The sequence below is a fragment of the Indicator indicator genome, chromosome 37, assembly GCF_027791375.1.
Source record: "Indicator indicator isolate 239-I01 chromosome 37, UM_Iind_1.1, whole genome shotgun sequence".
In the NCBI taxonomy this organism is placed as follows: domain Eukaryota; kingdom Metazoa; phylum Chordata; class Aves; order Piciformes; family Indicatoridae; genus Indicator; species Indicator indicator.
The window spans coordinates 4568534-4585500 of NC_072046.1; the positions used below are offsets into that span (position 1 = coordinate 4568534).

At 48.8% G+C, this 16967-nt stretch overlaps 2 protein-coding genes across 2 annotated transcripts; one reads left to right on the forward strand and one right to left on the reverse strand.

The window, feature by feature from the left end:
* Window positions 1-1049: 1049 nt before the first annotated feature.
* Window positions 1050-2733, reverse strand: LOC128978504 (feather keratin Cos1-1/Cos1-3/Cos2-1-like). Its single transcript, XM_054396449.1, has 3 exons — window positions 2648-2733; window positions 1646-1790; window positions 1050-1370 (listed from the first exon to the last, which is right to left on the reverse strand). Exons 1-3 carry the CDS (start codon window positions 2731-2733, stop codon window positions 1050-1052), a joined length of 552 nt encoding a protein of 183 aa, XP_054252424.1.
* A 2557-nt stretch (window positions 2734-5290) lies between these two features.
* Window positions 5291-5734, forward strand: LOC128978505 (feather keratin Cos1-1/Cos1-3/Cos2-1-like). Its single transcript, XM_054396450.1, has 2 exons — window positions 5291-5311; window positions 5414-5734. The coding sequence occupies exons 1-2, from the start codon at window positions 5291-5293 to the stop codon at window positions 5732-5734; spliced, it is 342 nt and encodes a 113-aa protein (XP_054252425.1).
* The last annotated feature ends 11233 nt before the right edge of the window (window positions 5735-16967 follow it).

Consider the following 16967-nt stretch of genomic DNA (forward strand, 5'->3'; position numbering starts at 1 on the left):
CCTCGCAGCAGGACACCTTTACTCAGGTGCCTGTCAGCTGTATCATAGAGCATGGGTGAAGATTTCCTTAAGAGTTGTTGGGCAGAGGAGAGAACACTGGGGGAGATTTGCCTAAGGAAGCTAAGCTAGGGTGAGACCTTGTCTGGGTTTTAGCTGAGAGGGAGCACCAACCAAGCCAGCCAGCTGAATCAGCCAATGGGTATTCAATGCCATGCAGATGCCATGCTGTTTTATAAGGAAAGGGCTGCCTGTGGCAAGCGATGATGGGGTTTGGGGTTCAGACTGTGACCGGTGACTCTTCTTGTTCCCGGAAGTTTGTCACTCTTCTTCCTCTTCCAGGTTTTTGTGCTTCCTTTCCCACTTGCTGCTCTCTCTCTCTTTCTCCACAGTGATCTGTTATTTTTTGTATAATTACATTAAACTCTCCTGATCCCAACCCACAGGCTTTTGTTTATTCTTTTGCTCATGATTCTTCTTCCTGCCATGCTGGGAGGGTAGTGTAGGGGAGTTTTGTATGAGTGGCTGCCAGCTGAGTCAAATCCACAACAGGCACCCACTCAGCTGAGCATCCCTCAGCAGCAGTGGCCTTCATTTCATTCCTGAAAACAGGAAATTAATCAGCCATGTTGCCAAGTGACAAAATCCCCTGCAGGGAGTCCCAGCCTCCCCTTCCTCCATCTTTTCCCCTGAACAGAATAGAAGAGTTGCTGAAGGAGGACTCAGAGGCCCAGCATTGAATGCAGCACAACTTTAATGAGTCTAGAGAAGAAAAGGAGGTGGCTGAGAGGAAACACCAGGAGCAGGCACTAAGATGGGCTGAAGCTGTTGCAGAGTGCCCATCTGCCTGGCCTGCAGAGGGAGGGAGACCAACAGGTGTTAAGTATTAGGAAGGTTGCAATAGGGAAACAGCAACAGTAAAGGGAAGAGAGAAAGAGGAGAGGAGAAAATTGAAAGAATGATCTGAAACACTAAAGGCATTGTCCTGCAGGTCTGTTGTCTGTCCAGCACCATGTTCTGAGCTCTTGTTGCTTCTTGCTGAGGCCATTGCTCTAGCAGGGTCTGCAGCAGTAGCGGTTAGTGATGCAGGAGAGGTCAAAGCCCCCGGAGTTGATGGGCACTCCATCACAGCTGAGGATGCTGCCAACAGCAGCAGAGGTGGAGGAGCCCACAACAGTGTTCTGAGGGAAGGAGCTGAGGATGGGGCCAGGCAGGGTCACCACAACAGGGGAGGGCTCAATGACCACAGTGGAGCTCTGGCACTGCCTGCAGCAGGGCTCATTGCAACTGTTGGCCAGTGGGGTTGGGCCACAAGGCTCGCAGCAGGGCTCACAGGGCTTGCAGCAGGACATGGCTTGGGGATGGAGATGAACCTGGGAGAGAGATCAGGGAGGAAATAGAAAAAGGAGACACATGAGAAGCAGCCATGTTGTCAAGGCCCCTTCTGGCCCAGCACACACAGCCCATCTCAAAGCTCAGCAGCCACCCCAGTTAAGTCCCAGCCTCTCTCTGCAGAAGACTTCTGCCCTTTCCTCTCCCAGGAAAAGCAGCTCTCAGCCCTGTGCTACAGCAGTTTATAACCATCAGAGGTCATAAATTGAAGAAAGACCTGATCTTGAAGGATGAATACAAGAGGCTTCAGACTCACCTGGTTCCCAAGGAGAAGGAGGTGAGAGAAGTGGATGAAAGTGCAGAGAGCTGAGCTGCCTTTTATAGCAGTGCTGCAGTGCCTCAGGCCCAGAGGCAGCTTTGCATGGTGCCTCTTATCCTTGGGATGAGAACCCTGAGGGTTTCTGGGGCAGATGCAAATTGACGGAAGGAGACTCAGCTCAAAAGCTGGTGGCATCCCTGGCAGGCAGGTGATGTGCAACCCTGTCATTACTGGGGACTTGTTTGTGGTCAAGTTGTCAGAAATGGGCACTATTCCCTTACTTCTCCTACAGATGCCCAAAGACTGACATGTGAGAGGAATTGTCACAGCCTTGAGTCTTGCTCCTCTCATCTCTCTCTGATGGTCATTCATGGTTCCACACAGGTGGGCTTCTGCTGAGAGGCTTTGAGCCATCTTCAGCACTAACAGTGCTCTCAGGACAGTTTTGCTGGGCTCATTTGCATCCTCCTCTGTGAAGTCTCTGTGGGTCCTCAGGGAACACCAGGAGCAGTTCTGGGGCCTGTGTTTTCCTAGGGGTCCTTGAGTCCTATTCTGCCAGTATGATCGCCAACACCTCCTCAGCAGAGTTCACCATTGCTGATGTTTTCCTGGATTTCTGTGAGCCTACAGATTGTTGCATGGTTCCATACATGAAGACAGGAACACACAGGTGTCATCCTGTACCTGAGTGCCTCTCATCATGATGCCATGTGCAGGAGGGCTCTCCCCTGATGTCTCTCTCAGAACCACACAGCAGTTTGTTTTCTACTGCCCAATGGTGGTGCCTTTGACCTTGCGGAGATGTACTTAGAGAACTGCAGTGCAGCTCTGCTTCCTTCATTTCTTGCTTTATGTACAGGGAGAAAGGCCAAGAAACCTGCCTGCCTGTGCAGGTCTTGTCCCTGTGTGGATCCATTCATAGAACTGTTTGGGTTGGATGAGAGCATTAAGATCACCAAATCCATCCCTTAACCTAATCCTGCCAAGTCACCATGAAACCTGGCCCCCAGCACCACATAGATGCCTATTGTGAACCCTTTTGTGAATGCTGACTTCACCAGTGCCCTGAACAACCTGGTCCACATCTTGATAACCCTTTTGCTGAAGAAACTGTTCCTCATCTCCAAACTAAAGCTCCCTGAGGCAACTTGAAGCTCTTCAGTCTTGAATTATACCTTCTGTTCTTTGTTTTTTTTTTTCCTTCCCCAGAGAACAGGCAGATCATCACCTTGCTCCAACCTCCTTTTGGGGAGTTGTAGACAGTTATAAGGTCTCCCCTGAGCCTTCTTTTCTCCAGGCTGAGCAACCCCTTCTTTGGACAGGCTCCAGCATCTCAATGTCCTTCTTGGTGTGAGGAGCACAAACGTGAACTCCGATTTTGAGCTGCAACCACAAGAGTGTCCAGCACAGGGGGATGATCCCTGCCCTGCTCCTTCTGGACACACCATTGCTGATCCAGGCCAGGATGCTGTTGGCTTTCTTGGACACCTGGACACATTGAATCATAGTTTCATAGAATGAATCAGGTTGGAAGGGACCCTCAAAGATCATCTAGTCCAACCTCCCTGCAGTCAGAAAGGGCATCTCCAACTAGACCAGAACATGTTAGGTCATATTCCACAGGTTGTTGACCATCACCCCAGGTCCTTTTCTTCCAGTTAATTTCCATTTACTCCCAAAGATGGAGCATTCATGGCATTGTTGTGGCCTAAGTGCAGGACTTGGTACTTGGCCTTGTTGCATGTCATCCCATTGGCTTCTGCCTATCTCTCCGACCTGTCTAGATCCCTCTGTAGATCTTCCCTACTCTCCAGCAGGTCAATTGTCCTGCTCAGCTGTCATCTGCAAACTAACCGAGGGTGCCCTTGATTCCCTCACCCAGACTGTTGATGAAGATGCTATAGAGAGCAAGCCCCAGTACTGAACCCTGGGGAGTGTCACTTATGACCAGCCACCAACTGCATTGACCTACATTCTTCAGCACTCTTTGGCTCTGGATATGCAGCCATTTTTTATCCAGTGAAGAGTACTCCTGTCCAAGTCATGAGCAGCCTGCACACCCAGGAAAATGTGGGAAATGGTTTCAAGTGCTTTATTGATGTCCTGGTAGATGCAGAGTCTTCCCTCATCCACTAAGTGAGTCACCTTACCAAAGAAGGAGATTGGGTCAGTCAAGCTGGACCTGCACTTGATAAAGCCATGCTGGCTGGGACTGATCATCTGATTGCCCTTCACATGCTGCATAATGGCACTCAAGATGATCTGTTCCATGATCTCCACTGGCACTGAGGTCAGACTGACAAGTCTGCAGTTCTCTGAATCCTCCTTTTGGTCCTTCAGGACAACAGGACACCCTGCTGTTGCACCTCCAAGTCTTCCTGCTTGAGGAATGTCCAACCATCCTGGACTCCTTGGCCTTTCAGAACTGTCTCCCAAGGGACTCTGTCAACCAGTCTCCTAAACAGGCCAAGGTATGCCTTCCAGAATCCAAGGCTGTGGAACTGTTGAGCCCCCTCCTTACTACCTAAAAAATTGAAAACTGTGCCATTTCAGGATTGCTGTGCCCATGATGGAATCCCACCTTCACATCACACACAACTCCTTCTCTGTTCATGAAAAACAGCTCTCACCAGCTGATTTTCATGCTTGAATCTCAGAACTCGGGACTATGAGTCCATCTGGGAAACACTGAGAGTGGATAGACCAAAAGGTGGAAAAAGAGGTGGGGGGAAGAAATGCAGGTGACAGAGGTCTGAGAGAGAGAACCATAGGAACAGGTGGTTCTTCTCTGTCATCAGCTCTGGTGCAGGACACAAGTGTGCTACAGATGGAGATGTAACCCAAGTTGAGGCTGAGCACTGAAACTTAGCCTTCAAGCTGTTCCTGGGGGAAGCAGAGTTGACCCTCACAGAAGCCCCTCAAAAGCATAATTTGGAAATGATATGAGCAAGCCCAACAAAGGGAAGGGGAAGTGCTCAGCTGCACTAGGTGTCCAACTATCCTACCTCTCACATTGCAGCAACTGGAAAACATTAAAAAATGGAGACTCTGCTAAGGGGAAGTTGGGGACCACACTGGTACAAGAGCAGTGCCCATTTCCTGAGAATCTGGTCACAAACAAACCCTGAGGAATGACCCAGATGCACATCACCTGCATGCATGGGATGCCACCAGCAATTGAGATGAGTTTCCTGCCTGCATTGACCCAGGTCTGCCCTGGAAACCCTTGCAGCTGTCACCATGGCACTGACAGAAGCCTTCCAATGGGAAAGGATGTGACAGAGGGGAGGAAATGTAAATTGCAGCAGAGCAGGAATCCAGGACACAGCCTGTCCCATCTGCTGGGATGCATTTGCCATGAGCTGCTCAGAGAATTCTTCCTTCCACAAAGCTGCCTCTGGCACTGAAGTTCTGCTATAAAAGGCAGCTCAGCTCTCTACTCTCATTCACTTCTCTCACATCCTTCTTGGGAACCAGGTGAGTCTGAAGCCTCTTCTCCTCCTCCTTCAACAACAGGTCTCTACTCAATGTATCTCATCTGATAAGGGCTGCCCTAGCTCAGGCCTGAGAATATCTTGCCCTGTGAAAAGGAAGGGGAGAGGTCTTATGCAGAGAGGGGCTGGGACTTAGTTGAAGCGTTTCATGGGCTTTGAGGCAGACAGGGTATGTTGGGTTCTGAAGGGCCTTGGCTCAGCTGTGCTTGGGTCAAGTGATAAGTCTCATGTGACCCATTTTCTTCTTCTTTGTACTTGCCCTCTCTCCCAGGTTCACCTCCATCCCCAAGCCATGTCCTGCTGCAAGCCCTGTGAGCCCTGCTGCCAGCCCTGTGGCCCAACCCCACTGGCCAGCAGCTGCAATGAGCCCTGCTGCAGGCAGTGCCAGAGCTCCACTGTGGTCATTGAGCCCTCCCCTGTTGTGGTGACCCTGCCTGGCCCCATCCTCAGCTCCTTCCCTCAGAACACTGTTGTGGGCTCCTCCACCTCTGCTGCTGTTGGCAGCATCCTCAGCTGTGATGGAGTGCCCATCAACTCCGGGGGCTTTGACCTCTCCTGCATCACCAACCGCTATTGCTGCAGACCCTGCTAGAGCTGCTGGCAATGGCCTCAGCAAGAAGCAACAACAGCTCAGAACATGGTGCTGGACAGAGGATAGAGATCCAGACCATTGTTGCCTCCTTACACTCTCCTCTCTCTCTTCCTTTCGCTGTCATTGTAACCCATTGCCAGCCTAGAGTGGACCTCTCAATGTCAGCAGCCTGAATGTTGTCCTCCCTCCCTCTGCAGGCCAGGCAGATGGACACTCTGCAACAGCTCCACCCTACTTTGGTGGGTGAAGTTCTTCATGCTTACTATAAGCCATCTCCTTTTCTCCTCTAGACTCATTAAACTTGTGCTGCATCCAATCCTGGGCCTCCTAGTCCTCCTTTCTTCTCTGGCAAATCTTCCAGGCTACTTAGGGGAAAAGGTGAAAGAAAAGGAGGCTGCAACTCCCTGCAGGGGATTTTTGTCACTTGGCAATGTGGTCAAGTAATTTCCTGCTTTCAGGAATGAACTGATGGTCACTGGTGCTGAGGGATGTTCAGCTGACTGGATGTTTTACCCTATCTTATCTCCCTTGGGCAAAGGCCTTGGTAGCTCTCCTACAGTGTTTTGTCCTCTGACTTGATGAAATCTCCATGTTACAGCTGACAGGCACCTTGGGCATTTGAAGGAGGCAATGCACCCAGGAACTTGTCAGACATACAATAGGACGCAACAGGAGTCAGTCCACTGGAAGAAAGGAAACAATGCACCCATTGTTTAAAAGGGTAGAAATAAGACCCTGGAAACCACTGACCTGTTAGCCTCACCTCTGTAACTGGGAAGATCATGGAACAGATCCTCCTAGAAGTTGTGTTCAGGCACACGGAAGACAAGCAGGTGATTCATGGCTTTATTAAAAGCAAGTTTTACCTGACCAGCTTGATGGCTTTCTACACTGGAATGGCTACATCGGTGGACAAGGGAAGGGCTCTGAATGTCATCTGTCCAGACCTCTGTAAAGCATTTGATACAGTCTCCCACAAAGACCTTCTCTCTAAACTCAAGAGATATGTATTTGATGGGTGGACTGTTTAGTGGATAAGGAAAAGGGTGGTCAACGGCTCAATGTCCAGATGAAGATGGCTTCCAAGTTTCTCAGTGCTGTTTAATATCTTCATTAATAATAAAGTGGGATCAGGTTGGGTGGAAGTGTTGATCTACTGGAGGGAAAGAAAGTGCTGCAAAGGGATCTGACCAGGCTGGATCAATGAACTGCAGCCAATAGCATGAGGTTTAACAAAGCCAAGAGCTGTGTCCTGCACTTAGAATCATAGAATCAACCAGGCTGGAAGAGACCTCCAAGATCTTCCAGTCCAACCCCAGCCCTGTCCAATCAACCAGACTATGGCACTAAGTGCCTCATCCAGGGTGCTCTTGAACATCTCCAGGGTCGGCAACTCCACCACCTCCCTGGGCAGCCCATTCCAATGGCAAATCTCTCTCTCTGTGAAGAACTTCCTCCTAATCCCCAGCCTAGACCTCCCCTGACACAGCTTGAAACTGTGTCCCCTTGTTCTGCTGCTGGTTGCCTGGGAGAAGAGCCCAACCCCCACCTGCCTACAGCCTCTCCTCAGGTAGTTGTAGACAGCAATGAGGTCACCCCTGAGCCTCCTCTTCTCCAGGCTGAACACCCCCAGCTCCCTCAGCCTCTCCTCACAGGGCTGTGCTCCAGACCCCTCTCCAGCTTCGTTGCCCTTCTCTGGACACCTTCCAGTACCTCAACATCTCTCTTGAATTGAGGAGCCCAGAACTGGACACAGGACTCAAGGTGTGGCCTGACCAGAGCTGAGTACAGGGGAAAGAATAACCTCCCTTGTCCTGCTGGCTACACTATTGCTGATCCAGGCCAGGATGCCATTGGCTCTCTTGGCCACCTGGGCACACTGCTGGCTCATGTTCAGCCTACTATCACCCAGCACTCCCAGGTCCCTCTCTGCCTGGCTGCTCTCCAGCCACTCTGTCCCCAGCCTGCAGCACTGCTTGGGGTTGTTGTGGCCAAAGTGCAGAACCCTGCACTTAGCCTTGTTAAATCTCATCTCACTGGCCTCTGCCCACCCATCCAGCCTGTCCAGGTCCCTCTGCAGGGCTCTCCTACCCTCCAACAGATCCACACCTGCTCCTAACTTGGTGTCATCTGCAAACTTACTGATGATGGACTCAATTCCCTCATCCAGGTCATCAATAAAGATATTGAACAGGATGGGGCCCAGCATTGATCCCTGGGGGACACCACTAGTGACTGGCCACCACTAGTGACTGCCACTGGATGTGGCACCGTTCTCCACCACTCTCTGGGCCTGGCCCTCCAGCCAGTTCTTGACCCATTTCAGAGTAAATCTGTCCAAACCACGAGCTGTCAGCTTTGCCAGGAGGTTCTTGTGGCAGACAGTGTCAAAGGCTTTGCTGAAGTCCAAGTAGACTACATCCATAACCTGCCCCACATTCAGCAGTCTGGTAACCTGATTATAAAAGCAGATCAGGTTGGTCAGGCAGGACCTGCCCCTCCTGAATCCATGCTGGCTGGGCCTGATCCCTTGGCCATCCTGCAGGTGCTGTGTGATTTCACTCCAGATGACCTGTTCCACAACCTTGCCTGGCACTGAAGTCAGGCTGACAGGTCTGGAATTCCCTGGCTCCTCTTTCTGGCCCTTCCTGTGGATGGGCATCACCTCGGCCATCTTCCAATCATCAGGGATCTCACCTGTGAGCCAGGACTGCTGATAAATGGTGGCCAGGGGCTTGGCCAGCTCATCAGCCAGCTCATCTGCCAGCTCTCTCAGTACCCTAGGATGGATCCCATCTGGTCCCATGGACTTGTGAGCATCCAAGTGTCTCAGCAGGTCCCTTGCTGCTTCCTCCTGGATTACAGGGGGACTATACTGCTCCCTGGCTCCATCTGCCAGTTCAAGAGGCCAGTTGTCCTGCAGACAACCTGACCTGCTATTAAAGATTGAGGCAAAGAAGGTGTTAAGTACCTCTGCCTTCTCCTCATCTTTTGTTACTATATTCCCCTCCACATCCAGTAAGGAGTGGAGGTTGTCCTTGCCTCTTCTTTTGCCATTAATGTATTTATAGAAACATTTTTTATTGTCCTTCCCAGCAGTGGCCAGTCTAAGTTCTAAATGGGCTTTTGCCTCTCTAATATCTTTCCTACAAGACCTAGCAACCTCCTTAAACACTTCCTGGGATAAGTCCCCTTTTTCCAAAGGTGATATCCCTCTTTTTTTCCCTTAATTCCTTTGAAGTTCCTTGCTGCCTCCTTTGTCGGCTCCTCTTCGGGTACAAGGGTACAGCCTGTGCCTGTGCCTTCAAGAGTTCTTTCTTCAAGTAGGTGCAGCCCTCCTGGACCCCTTTGTTTTTAAGGGCTGTTTCTCAAGGACCTTTCCGAGTTAGTTCCCTGAATAAGCCAAAGTCTGCCATTCAGAAGTCCAGGGTAGAGGTCTTGGTGCTGCCCCTCCTAGTTTCACTCTATACTGAAAACTGTTATCTCATGATCACTGCACCCCAGGCAGCCAGAGCAGCTGCACGCATCCTCTGCTGAGCAGCAGGGATGCCTGCTGGGATTGGGGCACTGGCTGCCCCCCAACACGCTTGAAGTATCCAGAGCCATGGGTAACTGTGATGGTTTGAAATTGTCTTTTTAATTTTTCCTTGCAAAGTTCAGAACAGAGAAAGTGAAAGAATGTAAATAAGTCACTATTGGGTGTAAGAAAGCAAAATAACAATTGTTCTAAACACTTCCATTGGATAGATAGAAATGCTTAAGAACTATTACGCAAAACAAGGTAGGCACTCTGCACATTCTGCGTTCGGCAGTGGGGGCAGTTGCTGGGCTGTCTGGCTGCTGTTTCTTCTTCTCTTCTGGCTGAAGATAACATACACTGACCTTGGCAGCTAAGTTAACAACTTTCTGATTAACAAACTCTGCTTCTCTGTCCAGGGAGGTCTGGGGGGAAGCTCCTGGGAGAGAGAGAGGTCCCTTTGGGAGGGTCCCCTTGGGGGGAAGCAAAGGGAGATCAGTTGTGCTTTTCTGTTGATTGTACATATTTGTAAATGTTGTGAATTTTGTATATTTGTACATATTCATTGAATTTCATTGTAGATTTTAGACTCTGCTTGTAAATACAGCCTTCATTTGCTTCTAGACTGGGCTAGCCTGGTTATTGTTGGTGGGGGGGGAATTTCAGCTCACACCTACATACTTTTTATTTTTTGGCGCCCAACGTGGGGCTCGATTGCTTGTGATTTATTTCTGCTCAGATTAGGAAGCAAAATGAAGCTGTTTTGGATTCTGAGTCATTTTATTTCATCTATTATCGGTGCAATTGTCTACAGATGGGCCATTTCTTGCATGATAGACAAGATTGTGAGATATGTGGCATATAAGTCATTTCTTTGGGTTAAGAACAAGTTACTGAATGTTGGTGAATTCTGTTGTGGTCTTATTGGGCTAAGAAGCTATGGTAACTCAACTATGGATCTGCTAGCAGACACGTTTGAGTTTGTTACTCCTCTTACAACTACAGAGAGTCTTTGGAACCAGTGGTACCCTAGATATCATGTGCTAGCCTTAATCTTAATTTTGTTGCTTCTTGGAATAATCATATGGCTACTGATAGCACTGTGTCAAGAAAGACATAAGGCTACTTGCTCTTCCAACTCTTCTGTGAATGTGAAAACCAAGCCAGTAAATTTGGTGGCCACTGTAACCAGAAAGCGTAAAGGAGCTTCAGGAGGAGATGCAGATGCTGCAGGAGATGGTGCAGATGGAGATGAGGGTCCTTCTACTCAGGGTCCCTCTGTTAAGAAAGATCCTTCTGATGAGGAAGAGAGGGTTAGCCTTAAAATTCTGGCAGACCTCTTGAGACCAAACATGGATGATGGAGATGTAGGTCAGGATGTAGACCCTGGTAGATTAGCAACTGCTGGCAGAGCCTCTGAACTCAAGGAAATACAACGGAGGATTACAACAGCATTATGGGGACAGCAACCTCAGGATGATGATGATGATGAGGATGACATACAGTCAGCTAATGCACCCAGACAGGAAATTAGACATGTGAGGAAGGATTACATCAGAGGAGATAATGAGCCAGTCCTGTCTTGGCTAGCCAGGTGTTTTGATATGGGAGCCCCAGCATTGGTGGTAGGCGACAAGTCGGCCTCTCAGTTGGGGATGCTCTCAAAGGATACAGGCATAGACAGGCACCTAGGCAAGTGCATTGGTAAAGTTTCTCTGTGGGCACGCCTCCTACTGGCAGTCTCACTGAGGTACCCCAGCAGAGATGATTTACCATGGAACCCTAAGCCTTGGACCACAATAGCTGAGGGAATCAAGCATCTGAGAGAATTTGCTGTGAGAGAAATAATGTATGGATATCATAAAACTCTGAATCCTGATGAAATTCCTGTTGGAACAGGCCTTGCCAAAAAGCTCATTAAGCTTGCTCCTCCTAATTATGCTACTATTCTGGCAAGCAGGATTGTGGCAACAAATTATGGTGGAGTGCCTCTTACTGTTGGCCATTTCACTGACCAAATGAGGCAATTGGAGGATAGTCTTGCATGTACTTCTTTGGTTTCAGCCATTGAAACTTTGTCTGGAGAAATAAAGAATTGCATGAAAGAGCTGAAGGAGGAACTTAAAACCTCCATATCCAACTTGATGAAGGGGGATGATTCTGATTCCTCTTCCTCCAGATGGATACAAGTTTCAGCTGTTAGGAACAGACGTGCTCCAAGGAGGCCATTCCAGAATAGGTCAAACCAAAACAGACAGCAGAAACAATCACGTGGCAGTATCTGGATAACTCTGCGTGATCAGTTTGGTGAGAACATGAACAGATGGGATGGTCAACCAACTTCTGATCTTTTCAAGAGGTTACGGGAGCTGCAGAGGGGCAGATCCCGAGGTAGCAATACCAGGAGGGTAGCTGTCGCTTCCTCAGTTTCCCAGAACAACTCTGATATCTCCAACAGTGATCCTAATTCTGATGCTGGACGTTGTGCCAACTGTACATGTGGAGGTAGTCCCCACCATTAGGGGTGCCCTGCCTTCCGCCAGGGGGAGGTAAGGGATAATGGAGATAACAGAATCTATTGGGATGTGTACATCCAGTGGCCTGGCATTTCAAAATTTCAGAAGTACAGGGCCTTGGTTGACACAGGAGCTCAGTGCACCATAATACCATCAAATTATCAAGGGGGAGAATCTATAACTATTCAGGGAGTCACTGGTGGATCTCAAGAGTTGTTTAAGATAGAGGTTGACATAAGCTTAACTGGGAAGCAGTGGAAGAAACATACTATTGTAACAGGATCTAATGCACCTTGTATTTTGGGAATTGATTTTCTGAGAGAAGGGCTTTTTAAAGACCCTAAGGGTTACAAATGGGCTTTTGGAATAGCAACTGTAGAAATTGATGGAGGAAAATAGAAGTTGTCCATTAGACCTGAGCTTTCAGAATAATCTGCAGTTGTGGGACAACATGAGATAGAGGATGTAAAGCTGCCGGTTGCTTCTCAAACTGTGCATCACAGACAATACAGAACCAACCGGGACTCTTTGGTGCCCATTCAAAACTTGATTCGTCAGTTGGAGAGTCAGAAGGTCATCAGCAAAACTCATTCACCTTTCAACAGTCCAATCTGGCCTGTGAGAAAGCAGAATGGAGAGTGGCGTCTGACAGTTGATTTCCGTGCCTTGAATGCAGTAACTCCACCCATGAGCGCAGCTGTGCCAGACATGATGGAACTCCAATATGAGCTGGAATCCAAGCAGGCCAAATGGTATGCTACCATAGACATTGCTAATGCTTTCTTCTCTATTCCCATAGCAGAGGAATGCAGGCCTCAGTTTGCTTTCACCTGGAGAGGCATTCAGAACACATTCAATCGTTTGCCCCAGGGGTGGATTCACAGTTCAACCATCTGCCATGCAGTGATCCATGATGCTTTGGAGAAAGGTGGAGCTCCAGAACACATTCAGTTCATCGATGACATCATCGTCTGGGGTGAGACTGCTGAAGAAGTCTTCGAGAAAGGTAACAAAATCCTTGACATTCTCTTGCAAGCTGGTTTCGGTATCAAGCGAGACAAGGTGAAAGGACCTGCCAGAGAAATCCAGTTTCTGGGATTGCGGTGGCAAGATGGTCGCCGTCACATCCCAATGGATGTGATAAACAGAGTCTCCACCATGGCAAATCCCATCAACAAGAAAGAAACTCTGCGTTTCTTAGGCATAGTGGGATTTTGGAGACTGCACATTGCTGGATACAGTCAGATTGTGAAACCTCTCTATGATGTGACTCGAAAGATAAACAGTTTCCAATGGGGTCCTGAGCAACAAGCAGCCTTTGACCAGATCAAGCGAGAGGTAGTCCAAGCGATGGGTCTGGGACCTGTCCAAACTGGTCCAGACATTAAGAACATTCTGTACACGTCCGTGAGTGATAATGGCCCAACCTGGTGCTTATGGCAAAGAGCTCCAGGTGAGACACGGGGACATCCTCTTGGCTTCTGGGGTCGTGGCTACAGAGGCTCAGAGGCAAACTACACTCCAACAGAGAAAGAGATTTTAGCTGCTTATGAAGGAGTGAAAGCTGCTTCTGAAGTGATCGGAACTGAGTCACAACTTCTTCTAGCTCCTAGATTGCCAGTTCTGAATTGGATGTTCAAAGGCAAAGGTTCTTCACCACATCATGCAACTGATGCTACCTGGTCTAAGTGGATGGCTCTGATAACACAGAGAGCTCGAATGGGAAATCTCAAAAGGCCTGGTTTGGTGGAGGTGATCACAAATTGGCCAGAAGGCACAAGCTGTGCAAAACCTCCAGAGGAGAGAGTAACTCGTGCTGAGGAAGCTCCTCCTTACAGTGATCTGTCTGATGATGAAAAGAGATATGCTTTGTTCACAGACGGTTCCTGTCGTCTGGTTGGGAGCAAGCGGAGATGGAAATCTGCAGTGTGGAGTCCAACGCACAGAGTTGCAGAGGCAAGAGATGGAGAAGGAGAATCCAGTCAATTTGCAGAGGTAAAAGCTGTCCAGCTAGCTCTTAATGTAGCTGAATGTGAGAGATGGCCAAAGCTTTATCTCTGCACTGACTCATGGATGGTAGCCAATGCCTTGTGGGGTTGGTTGAACGACTGCAAAAAGAATGGCTGGCAGAGGAAAGGAAAGCCTATCTGGGCTGCAGATCTGTGGCAAGACATTGCTGCTCGCATTGAGAGAATCCCAGTGAAAGTGAGACACATCGATGCTCACATTCCTAAGAGCAAAGCTACTGAGGAACAACAACACAATCATCAGGCAGATCTAGCGGCAAGAGTTTCCCAAGTGGACACAAACTCTGATCCTGATCCTGATCTTGACTGGAAACACCGAGGTGAGCTGTTCTTAGCTCAGTGGGCCCATGACTCATCAGGACATCAAGGCAGAGATGCAACCTACTGATGGGCTCGTGACAGATCCATTGACATTTCCATGGATGCTATCACTCAAGTCATCCATGACTCTGACATTTGTGCTGCTATTAAGCAGGCAAAGCGGATCAAGCCCTTGTGGTACGGTGACCGATGGTCCAAGTACAAGTATGGTGAAGCCTGGCAGATTGACTCCATCACTCTACCTCGTTCTCCATCTGGTAAGCAGTATGTGCTGACTATGGTAGAGGCAAGCACTGGATGGCTGGAAACTTATCCAGTTCCTCATGCAACTGCACGTAACACCATTCTTGGTCTGGAGAGACAAATCCTGTGGAGACACGGAACTCCAGAGAGGATTGAGTCAGACAATGGAACTCATTTCAAGAAGAATCTTGTAAAAAACTGGGCCAAAGAGCACGGCATTGAGTGGATATTCCACATTCCCTACTATGCACCAGCTCCAGGGAAGATCGAACGCTACAACGGTTTGCTGAAAACCACTCTCAAAGCCATGGGGGGTGGATCTTTGAAGAACTGGGAGAAACATTTAGCACAAGCAACCTGATTAGTGAATAGTAGAGGTTCAGGGAATAGAGCTGGACCTGCCCAGTCAGATTTGTTGCGAAAGGAAGAAGGTGATAGAGTTCCTGTTATCAGAGAAAAGAATCTGTTAGGCAAAACTGTTTGGGTATTTTCTCCTTCAGGAGAGGCCAAACCTGTCCGGGGGGTGGTTTCTGCTGAAGGTCCTGGTCATACCTATTGGGTGATGCAAGAAAATGGTGAAATTCAGTGCATTCCACAAAGAAATCTAACTTTGGCTGAGAGAGGTTAAATTCAGAGTGTTGCGCAGATACAGCATTACGCCCAAGAGGATAGTTCATGAGATCTACGGTGCACAAACCCTGAGAGCCCTGAGTCACCTGAGAGTCCCTGTTCCTTCTTTCACTCCATCTGTGAGGAAAGAAGCTGTTTGCTGTTTTTCCTGTGATTTGACTCTTTTGAATCATCTACATCTGAGATAGTCGGAATGGGCTATGGTCTTTATTTACCTATTGTTGTAGATATTATTTTAGATTAGATAAATGGTAGTAGCAGCCAATGAGTCCAGCTCCCTGTTTTGTGCCCAATTTCCTGTTTGTGCCCCTCCAGAGCCATGGGTAACCCAGGTCTAGTTTTCTGTTTGTGCCTTGCTTTCTGGTTTGTGTTTTGCTAGAATCTTGCGTAACTTCATCTGCCCTTTAATAAAAGAACACTGTGCTTTCAGGGCACCTGTTATACACATTCTGATTCCTGAATCTCTGAACCCACTAAAACGTTCTCTCAGGGATGTCCTTCGGCCATTGTGTCCCTGTACACAAATGACTCCCCTGGACAAACATCAAGATAGGGAAAATCCACATTCCAAAAGAGTTCACAGTCAAGACTCTCTTTTTGGGTTTTCATAGCAAATGGGCTGCTGCATGGCTAATGTCCTTTTCTTTCCTAGACTTGTTCAGCTATGGAGACATCCACTTCCGCCAGGGAATTGCAGAGAGGAACATAAACATTCGAACTTCCTCTCCAAAAGGCTCAAGAGAAAGGAGAAGCCCCAAAGGGTGTCAGCAGGTCTGTATTAGACTTGTGTCTATGGTGGCAGATGGATGTACCCAGATCTCCAAGCATCAGGGACTGCAGTCCTGGGAAGACCTTGGCCTGCATGTGAGGAGCACAGGTGATGTGAGCAGAGCTGGGGCAGGGCCTACCTCAGAGCACCTGGAGAGTTGCTTCTCTTGGTGCTTCTCCTGTACCTCTGAAGGTGCTGAGTGCCCACAGATTTCCCAAATGGATAAAGATGCTGTCTGTTCCTAAATGAGGTCAGGAAGAGCATGAGGGAAACCTCATTTTGTCCATAGGGCACTGCATACCTGTGCCAAGACCTCAAAAAGATTTTTCCAGTGTCACTGAAAATCACACTGAGTTGTTGGCAGCAAGAGTGAAACCTGAAGTCCTTTTGGTGAGGAAAAAGTCCCCTGAAACAAGCCATGAGAAGGCAGAGGGTCCCTGCACTGTGGGGACCCCAAGTTGCTGTGGGGATGCTCTGTGCACTGTGGCCATCCGCCCACTTACCTCTGTCTGCCTGTAGATGGTTGGTGGTGGCCAGCAAGTTTGTCTTTGGCCATGGGATGCTCCCCTGGAGCTGCAGCAGCCCATGGATTTGTTGGGTTCACAGGCAGTGGAGATTTTGTTGCATAGGCTGAGTGTGACTCTTAGCAACCCTAACTGGTGAATGAGCTCAGGGAAGGAAAGGGGGAGGTGGGGATTTACACCATTCTTAGATACTGCTGTTTCCTGTCTCCACCCCTTCCACCCTTTGGACAAATACACTCCCTGATGGTCACTGGCTGTGTATTAGGCAGAGATGTCTTCTCAGTTCCAAGAGCAGAAAACAAAATCCCCTACAAGGAGGAATGGAGCACACTGGGAGTGTTGCCAGAGAAGGAAGAAGGATTCGGAGGTCGAGGCTTGGATGCAACACAACTTTAATGAGTCCACAATAGAAAAGGAGGTAGCTGACAGGAAGAACCAGGGTCTTCACCAACTTAGATGTGGTGGAGCTCCTGCAGGGTGCCTGGCCTGCATAAGGAGGGAGGCCAACAGGTCCCCATTAGTCTGGCACTGGGAGACACCAGCTGCATTGGGAAGGAGACAGACGAAAATGGAAGAAGGAAACAATTCCTCAAAGCTCTAAACACGATGTGCTGAAGCTGTATACTCTGCCCATCACCAGTTTCTGAGATCTTGTTGGACTTTGTTTGAGGACATTTTCAGCAGCT

What these genes read in the sequence shown, in the direction of transcription:
- LOC128978504 (XM_054396449.1), bottom strand. Translation starts at nt 2,733, where the DNA reads ATGTGGACCAGGTTGTTCAGGGCACTGGTGAAGTCAGCATTCACAAAA. An exon ending in TATGTGGTGCTGGGGGCCAG is followed by an intron (nt 1,791 to 2,647) that starts GTTTCATGGTGA and finishes CATCTGCCCCAG; the next exon opens with AAACCCTCAGGGTTCTCATC. An exon ending in TCCTTCTCCTTGGGAACCAG is followed by an intron (nt 1,371 to 1,645) that starts GTGAGTCTGAAG and finishes TCTCTCTCCCAG; the next exon opens with GTTCATCTCCATCCCCAAGC.
- LOC128978505 (XM_054396450.1), top strand. Translation starts at nt 5,291, where the DNA reads ATGGGCTTTGAGGCAGACAGG. An exon ending in TGGGCTTTGAGGCAGACAGG is followed by an intron (nt 5,312 to 5,413) that starts GTATGTTGGGTT and finishes CCTCTCTCCCAG; the next exon opens with GTTCACCTCCATCCCCAAGC.